The sequence below is a fragment of the Primulina huaijiensis genome, chromosome 16 (genome assembly GCF_012295235.1).
Source record: "Primulina huaijiensis isolate GDHJ02 chromosome 16, ASM1229523v2, whole genome shotgun sequence".
Taxonomy (NCBI): domain Eukaryota; kingdom Viridiplantae; phylum Streptophyta; class Magnoliopsida; order Lamiales; family Gesneriaceae; genus Primulina; species Primulina huaijiensis.
The window spans coordinates 16,295,134-16,309,803 of record NC_133321.1 but is presented as its reverse complement, the minus strand read 5'-3'; the positions used below and the strand labels follow the sequence as shown (position 1 = coordinate 16,309,803).

General features: G+C 35.2%; 2 protein-coding genes across 5 annotated transcripts; both read left to right on the top strand.

Moving 5' to 3' along the window:
* Positions 1–210: 210 nt before the first annotated feature.
* Positions 211–4,648, top strand: LOC140961876 (synaptotagmin-2-like). 3 transcript variants are annotated; one of them, XM_073420633.1, is made up of 12 exons: positions 211–489; positions 1,150–1,248; positions 1,358–1,408; positions 1,563–1,686; positions 2,150–2,268; positions 2,456–2,557; positions 2,795–2,869; positions 2,997–3,073; positions 3,163–3,409; positions 3,664–4,014; positions 4,112–4,243; positions 4,333–4,648. In XM_073420633.1, exons 1-12 carry the CDS (start codon positions 409–411, stop codon positions 4,462–4,464), a joined length of 1,590 nt encoding a protein of 529 aa, XP_073276734.1. In that variant the 5' UTR covers positions 211–408; the 3' UTR covers positions 4,465–4,648. The 3 variants fall into 3 exon arrangements, with proteins under 3 accessions (XP_073276734.1, XP_073276733.1, XP_073276735.1); XM_073420632.1 differs by having other exon boundaries at positions 213–832; positions 4,333–4,647; XM_073420634.1 differs by lacking the exon at positions 211–489 and adding an exon at positions 773–832 and having other exon boundaries at positions 1,555–1,686; positions 4,333–4,647.
* A 700-nt stretch (positions 4,649–5,348) lies between these two features.
* Positions 5,349–14,012, top strand: LOC140961159 (kinesin-like protein KIN-6). Of its 2 annotated transcripts, XR_012172298.1 has the most exons (20): positions 5,349–5,909; positions 5,997–6,196; positions 6,334–6,457; positions 6,579–6,673; positions 7,356–7,491; positions 8,210–8,275; positions 8,422–8,484; positions 8,591–8,641; positions 8,715–8,797; positions 8,879–8,993; positions 10,074–10,119; positions 10,227–10,468; positions 10,616–10,858; positions 11,311–11,370; positions 11,444–11,999; positions 12,466–12,548; positions 12,738–12,819; positions 13,102–13,166; positions 13,293–13,371; positions 13,619–14,012. XR_012172298.1 is itself a non-coding variant. In XM_073419470.1 (19 exons), the coding sequence occupies exons 1-19, from the start codon at positions 5,394–5,396 to the stop codon at positions 13,715–13,717; spliced, it is 2,922 nt and encodes a 973-aa protein (XP_073275571.1). In that variant the 5' UTR covers positions 5,350–5,393; the 3' UTR covers positions 13,718–14,012. The 2 variants fall into 2 exon arrangements, 1 of the variants encoding a protein (XP_073275571.1); XM_073419470.1 differs by lacking the exon at positions 12,738–12,819 and having other exon boundaries at positions 5,350–5,909.
* The last annotated feature ends 658 nt before the right edge of the window (positions 14,013–14,670 follow it).

Genomic DNA, 14,670 nt, shown 5'->3' with positions numbered 1-14,670 from the left:
CACTAATCGGTAAATCCTCGGTCATGATCTTATAGTTTCCAACTACTAATTCATAGTTTTTAGACTAAAAAATGAGTGTTCGGGGAAACTTATACATCATAGTATGCGATAAATTACTATTTGTTGCCAGTTTATTTTTCTATATTTTAATAATATAATTTAAAATGTATTTGGTGTAGCGGTTATCTGAATTAGGAAATGTTGGATCCGGAAGTGCATACGTCGATTCTGCAAACCTTAAGAACAAGATCAATGGGACTGATTTTCTGGTTTCCCAGGAAAAATCTTTAAATTACTACACTAACCATGCACCAGAGTTACCGACATGCTTAGGAGGCCCCCACTCTACGCCTACGGGCATGAATAGTAAGAAGAGGCCGTTACATGTGGATCCAAATGGGGCGTTAAATGCAAAGATTGGTCAAGAAATTATGTTTCTTTTATTGCTCTCTTGACTCCTCGCATCACCCGAAAACAGAAAAGAAAATTGTAGATTCTTTCACTTTCTGTATTGTCCTTTTGTTTGTCTAATCTTTTGGGTCTAATAATGTGTTTCATGCTTGATAGTTTTGTCAAGTTTTCTTGAATTTAGACCTGTTTCTTCATCAAGATTTGAATTGTCGTTTCTTGAGAGAGAACTCGAGGGCCTTTCTCGTATATTTATTGGATTTTCTTCTGTTTTTCTCCATTTTTTCGGGTCTTTTTGGGAACAAGATTTGATATGGGTGTTATTAGCACGATAATGGGTGTTTTCGGATTTGGTTTTGGGATCACAGTTGGGCTTGTGGTGGGATACTTTTTGTTCATATACTATCAACCGAGTGATGTCAAGGTTAGTTTTTTTTTACGCTTATTCTGAAATCAATACTCCCATTTGAAGTCTGGAGTAAAATGTTTTATCTTGAATTTTATTTTTACTTACGTTTGCTGCTTGTTTTTTGTTCTTGTTTGGATTAATCTTTGTTACCTTTCTTCCGTAGTCTGGATGCCTTTTTTCGTACACATTGCTGTATTTTGCATCGTTGGTGGTGAAACTTTTACAATATAAGAAAAAATTTCGAGTAAAAATTAAATCTTTTAACTTCGGAGGATTGCCTATGTGACTAGTTTTGACGACGTTGTAACTTATTTGGAATTTACACTCAACAGGATCCCCAAATTCGTCCATTGGTAGAAAAAGATTCTAAAAGTCTTCAAAAGCTGCTCCCAGAAATACCTCTTTGGATAAAAAATCCTGATTACGATAGAGTAAGTTCCAGTTTACTGTGCTCTATGAAAGAATCTGCAAGAATAGTGTTACTTCACATGCATCCTCAATTTTTGTCTTAGTTCATAGTCTGAAACGTATCTTGTGCAGGTCGATTGGCTGAACAAATTCATAGGATATATGTGGCCTTGTTTGGATAAGGTATGGTTATGAATTTGTTATGGAAATTTTGGAGTGTGATAAAAGAAAGTAGTCTTATTTTACATTAATTTTGTGATTACATGAATTTTCGGTTTTTCTGTTGTTTGGAGACATTGGTCATTGTGACGAAACTTTAACATTCTAAGGTCCTCAGGCAATCTGCAAGATGGCGAAGAAAATAGTTGAGCCCATGATAGCTGAGCAAATTCCAAAATACAAAATTGATTCGGTGGATTTTGAAGCACTAACTTTGGGATGCCTTCCGCCTACTTTTCAAGGTCTCATCACTGATACATTCTTCTACATCCAGATATAATTTGCAGACAAAATGCACAGTGGACTATAAATATCACTAGTATATATCATGTCATGGTTGTCACTTGTTTGTGTCTCCTAGAAAAACCTTCACTTTTTGCTGACAATCTTGAACAGAACCAATTTGTCGTAAAAGGAGATCGTTTCCCGATCAATTCAAACAAATGAATCTCTATTATTCATTGCATCTTGTAATACAACTTGCTGCTTGATCTCAAATAACCTTCTTTCTGTTTGAGATTACAGTGTTAATTGCAACAAACGATGTCCATAGTGAAGGTTGCTAGCTGATTCGAACAGTTGATTCATATCGATGTAAATTCTGCATGTTGAAATTATGGGTTCATCAAGAAAGAAAACCACTTGTTGCTACGTTTTGGTATATGTCTTCTTGATTTCTACATGTGGTCTATGATATCGTGCCAGGAATGAAAGTATATAACACCGAGGAAAAGGAATTGATGATGGAACTAAGCTTGAAATGGGCTGCGAACCCTAACATCCTGGTTGCTATTAAGGCATTTGGATTGAGAGCTACTATCCAGGTATTCTATCTATTAAATATCACACGGATACGAGGCGATACAGATACAAAATACTGACAGCATTCAAAAACTTAGGATACTACATGGTTTCAAAGCCGCGGAATTAGCCGACTCCCTTTTTTATATCTAATAATTATCATGTACTTGTGATGACGCCCTGACTGATTTTTTTTTTGGAAAATGTCAGGTGCTTGACCTGCAAGTATTTGCTTCTCCACGAATCACGTTAAAGCCACTGGTTCCAAGCTTTCCTTGTTTCGCAAATATACATGTTTCTCTAATGGAGAAGGTGTGTGTTAATGGATTAAAATCTATTTGTAATATTTCACATGAAACTCAAATGGCATTTGCTGAGAGGCCTGTACAAAGCAATACATGTACTTTTTGCATTGCAAATTTTATGCAAATTGTGATATTTCAGTGGGAAATCAACAATCATACATGGAAGAAGTTAAATATGTTCAGGATTTAGGTAACCATTGAATTGCAGACCTGATGATCTTCTTCCTTTAAATTTTCTTTGTAGCCTCATGTTGATTTTGGAGTAAAGCTGCTAGGTGCTGATGCTATGTCCATCCCTGGGGCATACAGATTTGTACAAGTAATACAGAATGAATGTCCTTTCATAACCACCAAAAAATTCATTCGTACTTTTTACCATGAAATGTTGTTGGTATTTGAAGTTGATATGGTACACCCCCTTGCAAAATTTCATGTTTTTATTTCAGGATCTTATCAAAGATCAGGTTGCAAATATGTATTTATGGCCTAAAAGACTCGAAGTTCAGATAATGGATCCCTCAAAGTATGTTTAAATCTTTGTATTGTTAAACATTCTCCAACTATAATAAGTTCTTCAATTACTGATATGTATTGTTTTTTGGCCATTGACAGAGCAATGAAGAAACCAGTTGGGATTCTTGATGTGAAAGTTGTCAGAGCCCTAAAGCTTAAGAAGAAGGATCTCTTAGGGGCATCTGACCCTTATGTGAAGATAAATCTTACTGAAGAGAAACTTCCGTCCAAGAAAACAACAGTAAAACATAAGAACCTGAACCCTGAATGGAATGAGCAATTCACTTTTGTTGTTAAGGATCCTGAATCTCAAGTTTTAGAGCTTACTGTCTATGACTGGGAACAGGTACGTCTATGTCTTTTGCTATGCAATCATGAACCGGACCATGATGTGTTGGCCTCCTTGTTGCATTGGGATTCAAAGTCATCTCTAATGTACTGTATGGTTGCCTGCCTATGTTAGACAACAATCAAAATGTGGTGTTTCGGTTAAAAGATATGAATTGGACCATTACTAACAACTTTAATAGGTATAGTGGGAGGCACTCTGTGCTACAATTTCCTTCCCCTTATTTTGTCCCTGTTAATTTCTTTGTTTAGGTTGGTTCGCATGAGAAGATGGGATTGAATTTAATACCATTGAAAGAGCTCACACCCGAGGAGCCAAAGACTATGACTCTCGATCTTCTCAAAAACCTGAATCCGGACGATGTACAGAATGAGAAGTCGAGAGGACAACTTGTTATTGAAGTCAATTACAAACCCTTGAAGGATTTAGAGTTGCCAACCAATCTCGCGGATTCAGATTCAGTACAAAAGGCTCCTGAAGGAACCCCTGAAGGTGGCGGTCTGCTCATTATTATAGTCCATGAAGCTCAAGATTTGGAAGGGAAAAACCATACAAATCCATCAGTACGTCTACTATTTAGAGGGGAGGAGAGAAAAACTAAGGTAAAACAGTGTGACGAATCTGTGTATAATTCAAGAATTTGATGCAAAAACTTGTCATGAATGATTAAATTTCTTTTAAATGGTACAAATTTGGCAGGTTGTGAAGAAGAACAGAGATCCAAGATGGGAAGAGGAGTTTCAGTTCATGCTGGATGAGCCTCCCACAAATGACAGGATTCATGTTGAAGTTGTCAGTACGTCGAAAAGAATGGCTCTGCTACAACCTAAGGTAATTGAGCGTGCAGTGACAAAACTTTAGACATTGTTTATACAAGATTCATCTTCCTCTGATCAACATAGAAACTTGTTTCCTCGTAGGAAACGTTGGGCTATGTGGATATATACTTGTCTGATGTTGTCAACAACAAACGAATCAACGAGAGGTACCACCTCATCAACTCGAAAAATGGCAGGATCCAGATTGAAATGCAATGGAGAACTGCATCTTGAACTGGGTATTTCTACAGTTAAGACATTGGTTTTTTTCAATAAATGTTTTTGTGAATATTGACATTGTCCAATTACGAGTTGGCTATTAGCTAGCTAGCTTTTAGGGATTGATTTTTCCACAATTGTGTACTGCTCGTATTATATGATACACTTGAGAGCGATCAGCCCTTTGGAATTCTGAATAAATTTCATATTATTTATTATTAGGCAAAGTATTTTCAGACAATCATATATATAATTAATTTTAAAAGTATTACTTAACTATAAACAACAAGAAAATGATGCAATTTATACATATTTAAGATAAAAATATAATTTTTATACATATATTGTCAAATATCATTTTTTTTTAAAATTATTAATGAACAAATCCTTGCACACACACATATATTGTATAATCATCTTATAAATCTTATCTTTTAAAACGAAAAAAATATTATATTAAATAATGATAAACTGAATAATAATAATTTCTATAAAGTTTAATGTAAGAATAAAAGTTTTCTAATTAAAAATTATGTAATAATATACTTATTGTTACATTAATTATGTTATGACCGTTTCGGACGAAGATTTTAGGCTTATCGCCTTTTCATGGAATTTAGCACTTTGTTTTTTAGATAAAATTTCGGGTTTCTTTTATATAAAAATGAGTTTTAGGTAATTTTTTTTTATAATTATATGTTTTTTTTTTATATTTGAATAAAAAAAAATAAAGAATATAACGTAAACAAATCTTTGAAAAAAGTTAGCTGAAGCGTGACACGACTTTATGGAAACTTGAAAGCGCATCAACAAAAAGCAAACGCCCGACCCGACCCGACCCGACCCGTTTATTCATCCCGCTCTTTATCAGTTTAAATCCCCATCTGAAGAATATTCAATTCAAATCAAGCAAGTACCATCGCCGCTTGTCGAGCAGTAGGAAAATGGAGATGAAATCACCTCCGCCGTGTCCCCCCACCGTCACTATCCGACGCAATCCACCTCGAAAAGCACGCGCCACTCCTTCCGCCGTGCCCCTCCGTGAACTTTTCACTTCACCAGCTCCTCCAACAGACGTCCCCTCATGTCCTCTTGGAGACATTCTCTCCGATGAGTCAATTGGAATTCCTGAGAATACTGATAATCATGAAAACCTTCGTTCGCCTAAAATTCTATCCGAAAACCTTAAGGTCTACTTAAGAATCCGAGCCGTGGATATCCAGAGGCATGGTGTCCACCCCAAAAGTAGGACGGAGTTGAAGAATGCCTGGCCAAAAAATCCGAAGGTAACTATTAGTTCAAGACCGAAATTAAAGAAGAACACTGAAATATGTGTACAAATAAACGATGATTTGCGTTCCGTCACTGTTTCAACTCCTCAAGCGTTGCAAGAAACTAAGAGAATCAAATCAGAGGCCTATGAAGGATTTTCTCACGTCTTCTCTTCTGAAACGTCTCAGGTTATTAAGTACTTATTACGGTGCTTGTTAAATTTGTGCTAGTACTGACTTTTTTTTTATTTTTTTATTTTTTATCTTGCTTTGTAGACTGATGTGTATGAGAAAATGGTGAACCCGTTAGTTGAAGACTTTCTTAATGGGAAAAGCGGATTGCTTGTGGCCATGGGGCCTACCGGCTCTGGGAAGACTCACACGGTTTTTGGGTGTGCGAGGGAGCCTGGTATGGTGCCTCTTGCTATTCGAAGAATTTTTTGCAAAAGTGAAAGCGATGGGATTCAATCATCTAGGTAATGTTTTAAATAACGAAAGAAACCGTTTGCCTGACCTCAATTCCCTGCTTTTGTTTGTGTACTCACTCACTTTAAATTTTAAAACATCATAGTCGACAAAGTTATTAATATGTATGACGTTATGTGGGTGGTAGGATTTTCCATCTTTCAATGTTTGAAATCTGCTCGGAAAAAGGAAAGGCTGAGAGAATGGTTGATTTATTGCATGATGGCGGTGAAATATGCATGCAACAGTCAATTGTCAGGGGCCTCCAAGAGGTAGCTCAATTTGGACTCTATTTTTGACCATTAAATGCTCATAACTATTCATACATGATTGCACTTTTTTTTAACTGGATCAAGGAGCCATAACTATAAGTAATCATTTTTGGTCATTTAGGTGGTTGTTTTTGATGCTCAGCAAGCTGAGTTACTAATTGCACAAGGAATGCTAAAACGTTCAACGGCAATGACCAATTCAAATATTCAATCGAGGTTCCTGACCTATTATTTCTAACTGTTTTCAAACTTCTATATTTTCTGGTCACATGAAACAATAATGCCGCTGATGAACTATGCTTTGCGTTACACCGCGATAGGTATATTTGATTGCCTTACGTGCTTATTCACTATGTTCTTAGGTGCTTATCAGGTCAAATTCATCTAAATAATTGGTTATTTTTTCTTTTCATTGTGAATTTTTATGTCAATTTCAGTTGGGTAGTGCTCATCCAATTTGGGTGATTTTTGGAGGTGTAGGTTTATCATTGATTTATGATTCATCAACTAATCTAATTTGCAAAATTACATTTTGGTTAACAATCAATCAGTTTATTCCTCACTACACTGTTTGCGAGATGGACATCAGATGCTATGGCTGTTGGGGAACTGATTTAGGCCATAGGAATTGATGACTCCTAGATTTTCTTTTCTACAATTTCATCATTGTCTTTATTATTTAATAATGTCTTCGTAGATGAATTTCAGTATTGCTTCTAGGAGTAGCGATGTATGTAATGTGCACCAGCTTGGTGCTAATTTGCTTTTGCCAACTTCTTTCAACTGTATTTTGCTTGCTCCTCATAGTATATTGTATGTTTGTATCATCAGTTTGATACGGATCGGCTTTTATCCCCCTTTGACCGTTCCAATTTACATTTTTGACTAATTAATGCAGTCGTTCGCAATGCATAATTAACATCCAATGTGGTTCCAATAAAACTAATGAGGACATTGATAGCAAATCAAGTACTGCTGTGTTATCAATTGTGGACCTTGCTGGAGCTGAGAAGGAAAAGAAGACTGGTAATCAGGTAAAAAAGTTAAAGTATGTTGACGCAAGTGAATGATATTTGCAGGAACCAAAAATTCTGTAGCTGGATGACATCAGTAATACTTGTACCTACATTTTCAAAAATATTAACCTCCTTCGTTATTTTAAAGTTAAACTGACAGCCATCTATTCCTAGATGTGTCAATTTTCATCTGCAACCAACCGTTGATGTGTGTATTAATTGAATTACGCAGGCTTCTGTTTGCAAAATTCCGTTGCAATTTTATTAAGTGCAAACCATTTCTCTAGAAGCTTTTATTTCAAATTTGTATAGTATTTTTTTTATTTTAATTTGTTTTTTTCTCTAACGTGTTTTAAAAATAATAGCTTAGATTTGTAAAGATTTTGTGGCTGTTACTTTTTCTTAATCAGTATTATTGCCTATTGGTGTAAGATAAAGTTTTACTCTTGACAATTTTAATTTGTTTGAGTCCTCTTTGATCTATGTTCTTTTTTCTTACATGCTCAGATCTTTCTCACTGTGACTGCATAGATTCGCCCCAGTATATCCACAGAGCATTCTGACAACCGCTTTTCTTTCTTCCACAGATTTTATAAAATGAAGACATATTTCTTGAAATTACATGGATAGAAGTAGTAGTCATTTGCAAAGAAATTATTAATCTTCAAAACATATTTGATTAAATGTTGTTCTGGTCAAATAACACATCCTCTTGCACAATGTTGATGTTTTACAGGGTACCAGATTGCTAGAGAGCAATTTCATCAACAATACCTCAATGGTGTTTGGTCAGTGCTTGAGGGTAAGACACCCATAACTGTCAGGTTATTTTGCCCTCTTGATTTCTTGCGTCAGACTTATGAACAAACATGTAGTTGAAGCCATGTCCTTATTTTTGGAAATGGAATCTGCTGTATGTTGTCCTTTAGTTACATTTTTTGTTTTCAGTCATTGTTGGAGCACCAGAAAAACCAAACTAAGCCACTGCAAAAGCACTACCAATACTCCTTGGTAATCTAAGTTTTTAAAGTTGATCGGATATTTTGAAACAATTAGGTTCCTAAATTTTCCATCTTGATTTTACATGGTATTCTGAATCTGGTTTATCTGTGATCAGTTAACAAGGTATTTGAGAGAGTATCTGGAAGGCAAGAAGAGGATGATGTTGGTGAGTTTACAGATCAAGTGTTATGTTCTTTAAGTCATCTCAACAATTCAAATATGTTTATTTAATTCTACAGATTTTAACAGTAAAACCTGGTATAGAGGATTATCTCAGCACTTCTTTTCTGTTGAGGCAGGCATCGCCATTCACAAAAATCAAGTAGGGAGCTCTGTAAGATTTCCTCTGGGCCTGTTGGACTCCAAACAAATTCTTTATGAAATAATTTCATATTTTATGTAGGTTTAAAAGTCTTGTAGAGCCAGTAAATATAACTTGCAGCAAGAGACCAAACCAAGCATTTCCTCGAGCAGAGCAGCTTAAGAAAATGAAGATCAATAGTGATGAAGCTTATTTGGTAAATAATTTGCCAATTTTTTCCACAACCGATCATTAGCAATTGTGTAATCATAAGTCCTACCATGCTATTTTGCTGAAGCTAACGCACTATGTTAGCCTAGTCTACCTTGTAACTCATAATTAGATTCAAAACTGGTTCAACTTTTCAATCATCAGAAGTTGATGAATCAAGATGCAGTTTTATCGAACAATATGTTCTTAAAATATATAAAATGTGTTCATTGTCATAGTTTGCAGTATATTAACTGTTATTTTAATTATGATTTCTGTTACCATCACATTTGTCTCTTGACCACGCAAAGTGTGAGCTCTTCAAAATTTCCCTCTCGCCGGTACTGTCAAATTTTATAAAAATATGAACTGATTTACAATATTGCAGATAACTGTTCCGTATATATTTCTTCATATTTTATGATTTCAAGCTACTGCTGTCAAACAGACAAAGGGCAAGCTTTTGTTTCAGTGATGTAATCTAGTTTACCAATTCTGTAAACCACTATTGCTTCTTTTCAGGCTCTTTCTGCCTACTGTTACCATCACATTTGCCTCTTGAGCAGGCAAAGTGTGAGCTCTTCAAAATTTCCCATTCTCCAGTACTGCCAAATTTAATAAAAATATGAACTGATTTACAATATTACAGATCACTGTACCGTATATATTTTTTTTCATATTTTACTAATTCAAGCTACTGCTGTCAAACAGACAAAGGGCAAGCTTTTGTTTCAGTGATGTAATCTAGTTTACCAATTCTGTAAACCACTATTGCTTCTTTTCAGGCTCTTTCTGCCTACTGTTACCATCACATTTGCCTCTTGAGCAGGCAAAGTGTGAGCTCTTCGAAATTTCCCTCTCACCGGTATTGCTAAATTTAATAAAAATATGAACTGATTTACAATATTACAGATCACTGTTCCGTTTATATTTCTTCATATTTTACGAATTCAAGCTACTGCTGTCAAACAGACAAAGCGCAAGCTTTTGTTTCAGTGATGTAATCTAGTTTACCGATTTCGTAAACCACTATTGCCCTTTTTCAGGCTCTTTTTGCCTACTCGCTTTGATTATTTTCCATTTTCAGGTCGACGGGAGAATTGGTGACAGAAATGTACCATTGACTACCTCAGGTTGCTTAAATATATCTATTTAGTTATTATACACTTTTTATCCTTAATTTATATAGCTTTATTTTTTCTTGTTCAACATTCTTCACTTGGTGATACTCTATGGACAGGGATAGCTATGAAAGTGATCAAAGATGGCCTCAATAAAAAAATTGAGGAGATTGATGATGCATGCTTGACGGAGATTGAGGTCCTGGATGATGGACTTGTGAGTAAGGAAGTTAGTGGGAAATCATCGTCAGAGAGGGATTGTGTTATACATAATAATGACAAAGATAGGAAGTACCAAATCCTGCAAGGATTTTCAAAAGCTTTGTGGAATGTCTTGAAACATTATAAGGAAAAACTAGAGGTGAGAACTGTTATTGGGACAACCAAATAATGGTTAGTAAACAGAATTTTCATATCTTTTTATATTTCCAAATACTGTTCATTTAGCTAAAATTTATTACATTCGCTGTATTCTTAAATCTTAATTTCTTATTCTACTTTCCAATAGGGGATCGAAAATGAAAACTGTCACCTAAGAGATTGCTTAACCAAGGAGCAGACAAGAAACTTGGGCCTCCAGAATGAACTGACACATGAAAGGATGAGACTCTCTCATCTAGAAAATGAACTGAAGCAACTGAAGTCTCATTATATGTGCCATAAACAAACTTGTACTGGTCGCGAGTTTCCAGTTCCATTGAATTATGCTTTTTCTAGTCCTTCAAAATGTGAAACAGCTTCATCTAACGAGGTACCTAAAGACTAATTGTGTCCTTTGAGATCTATCATCTGGCTCCTTATTTTTTTAATATTTTATTTTTAAAAAGTACCTGCTTTTACTTTTCAAGATTTAAGGGCAGGAAACCTAATGAAATATCAAATTATTTTTGGGACAATCTGAACACAAAATTATGGTGATTTGTGTTTATACTAGCCCACCATCTAATTAATGAAACAAAAGCTACTTTTCAGGGTTTCTAATTTCCTCTAATAGCTTAGTCTTTGTAAAATAGATGGTTTTGTTGGTCAGTAAGTTTCAGTGCAGGTGAACCTTGAAATTGGATCTTGTTGCTTGAACGAGTTGAAGGAAACTTAAAATAAGAAGAAAGCCGATCACTCTATGAATCACCTGCATTCTCTACATTGTGCGCCCCTATATGATGTTGCTGTTACTTTTTGCATGATTATTTCTTTTATGTTCAGGTGAGAGATTCAAGTGTGACTTTTGCATCATCTGGTGAAGTGGAAGAGCATCCCAGTCAGGTTAAAAATAGCAATCCATTTTCTTCGTTGTTTTGTTTCCTCAAAATAACTCATCTTTTATGCATACTGTCAGCAACTTGAAGTTCCCTCGAAGAGTATTAATGATGCTGAAGATGCAGTGGACCTTAAAGATACCGGCATGGTTGATGTGTATTCCATAACCGAGAACCCTCCAGTAAGTACTGATAATGCTGAAGATGACTTTAAAGCCATCGGCACATTGGATATGTTTTCAACAAGTGAAACCCACTACACAAGTCATGCCCAAGATGCTGCAGGATTTAAAGACACGAGCACGGCGGATTTGTATTCCGGACCTAAAGACTTCTCAGTAACTGTTGTTGATGTTGAAGATGGCATGATAAATACTGGCACATCAGACATTTGTTGCACAAGTGAAACAACTAGTCTGTTGGAAAGTGTGTGCCTTCATTTGAGTCATGAATGTGAACAAGCTGATGAAAACTTTGTGGGAGATGCAAACAATTCGAAACCTGAGAGTGATTGTGTATTAAATGGATCTTGTCTTGATGCTTCATTGAAATTTGAAAGTAAAAAAACTCCTCAAGATTATGAAAATTTAAGATATGCTAACAGAGACCAGACTCAGCTTGAAAGCGGGGAAACAGGTTGGAATTTAAGCTCATTATCTTTACCTTGAAAAAAAAAAATGCTTGTGCTGTTCACTAAGGGAAGTACGAAACCATCCTTTGAGACACTCATCTGTACCAATACTCTAAAATGAAGTAGATCTAGGTGATTTTGTATGGTTTATATCCATTACTTGCTTCCAAACCCCGAAAGAGTTAATTCCCACCATTTATTGTTCTATGCTGAGTGAACTTGGCCTAAGAAAACATAAACGTCCAGGATAAAATCCATACTGACACACAATGAGGTCTCTTTGTTATAGACCTTGCCAATTGATCATGATGTTGAGATACACTACACATTCCACTTCTTTGAATTTATCCTTCTTTTAATTCAATTTGCTAGTTCACTGATTAGTTCTATGATCCTATGCAGTCAGTTTTATGATATTTCTATGAAAATGCCTTCTGTCTTTGATTAAGAGAAACATGTCTTCTGTTGCAGCCTTTTCAAATGCCGAACCTCCTAAGAATGATGGAAACTGTTTTGTAGCGGAGGACGCACAATTCAATAATGAGAAGAGCAAGGTTAGTTGATAGATAAAAAACTTAGAAATTTTTTTATTTGATTTCCTCATCCTTCATTTATCTGCTTGAGTATAAACTTTGATGTAATGTCTAAAATTCTGATCCATTCAACCCAGCAACATATTTTTTTGTTAAAACACGTGAGAGTAAGAAGTTAATAATATGGATATGTATTTTTCTGTGTAACAGCCAATGCTTGTCCTTTGCTTGCCAGTGTGTGCATGGGGAATAGTTTCAAGATTTTTCTTCTGCTCCATTAATCGGGAGAAAGGTGTAATGATTGTAATGATATATCCTTTTCCTCTATGATGATCACATGGTCTGGGACGGGTTGAACTACAAGCTTTAACTATGGGTTGGCCATTTTTTTAGTGAACTATGGGTTGGACTTTTGTATTGCTAAAATTTATTCACTTGATGGTTGCATATTCTAGTTCGCCGGTTGTTTCATGAACTGGTTAAGTTAAATAATGTATGTTGTGATTGAAGTAATTTTGCGTATGTTTCCTTGAGAAATTTTTTTAATTATCTTTATTGCCTAATTTCCAAGCAGCTCAATCCATCAATCACTGTTCTGCCTAAGTGCGATAATTTACGGCTTTCAGAGAAACCAAAAAGGTTTTCGCTTGCAACTCATAATCTGTTTGTGTCATAGTATATTGCCACATCGCACCATGATTCCATCCATCTCAAGACTTTCTTTCATTCTATATTACTCAACAAACTAACTTTCAAATTATTCAGGAGACTCCTGCCATCTTCATCTGTTTTATTGAAGGACATCAGCATTTTGGAGGTCAACGACGAGGAAGACGAGCCAAAGGTAAAAAATTCAAGCAAGCCAACAATTTTTCTTCACCATTAATTACAAGTATGCCACAAAAGCACCGATCTGTTAAATTAATTACACTTATTCCCTGGCTATTTTTGTCTGCATACAAAACTGGCTGAAAGAAAATGTTTCTTGCATAACACTTTTTCAATCCAGATTCTAGTCTTTATCTTAGCGTTTTAATCTATTTGATTATTCATCCACAAAATCTTTTTAACATTGGAAATTATTGATGCAGGTTGCTCGAGGAGCAAAGAGGGCACTAATGGACGACAAGAGTAGAACACAAGGAAGCATATCTCTCCTTCATTTACTTACAACTAATCTTGACAGATGAGTAAACTCCTTCTTTGGTTTTGCCATCAAAAATATTTTGCAGTCATGTATGTAGTGGGATCTGTTAAATCGTAATTAAGCAGGGCACATGCAATTCCAATGCATTCCCATTGATCTCTGTCAATTTCAGAGCACTTGTTTTCACTGCCGAAGAAAGAATTCTGGGATAGAATGAACCAAATGCAACATCCTTGTCCTTGAATACACATTTGTAATATGTTCTTAATCAATTGCTGTTGCTTAGGATCTTGTCATCACGTATTATATGTATGTATCTATAAGAATATGTTGAAGAAATACTAGAGTTTTTTATTTGTTTATTGTACTTCTTTTATCAAACTATATTGTTTTTCAAAACTTTAACTAACGCAATTTTTTAAAAAATAATAATTTATGCTGGCGGGGCAACACCAAAACAAAACCCCCGCCTAGATTTCAATTACATTATATATANTGCGTAATTTTTCTATATTTCATCACATCCAGTAGGTGAGTGACACTTCATCGGTGCTCACATAATTGTGCACGGTAGATGTGCAGCATATCAAAACTCTATATATATATATATATTATTTGTTGATGTCCTGCTTACTCTCTGGGTGGGGCCGTGGGGTAGCATGAATATTTTTTTTAAAAAAAATTTAAGTTAGATTGATAAAGTAACTTGATAAAGATATTTTAAAAGTACAATAAACTCATAAAAAACTCCAATACAATGATTAAATTAATGTGTAATTATTTTTGTCTTTATCATTTGTAATGGTGTTTGATTCGGTAAACTACTATAAACTAGCTTAGCTTCTGCTTAAAAATTTAAGACATTCTTTAACATAAGGGAGGTATAACATTCACTTAAAACAAAGATGTTCAGGATAATTTTGCTCACTTTCAGCATTACATTTACTGCATGCAAATACATGCATAAGTGCGTGCTCTCATGAACATCCACCAGCT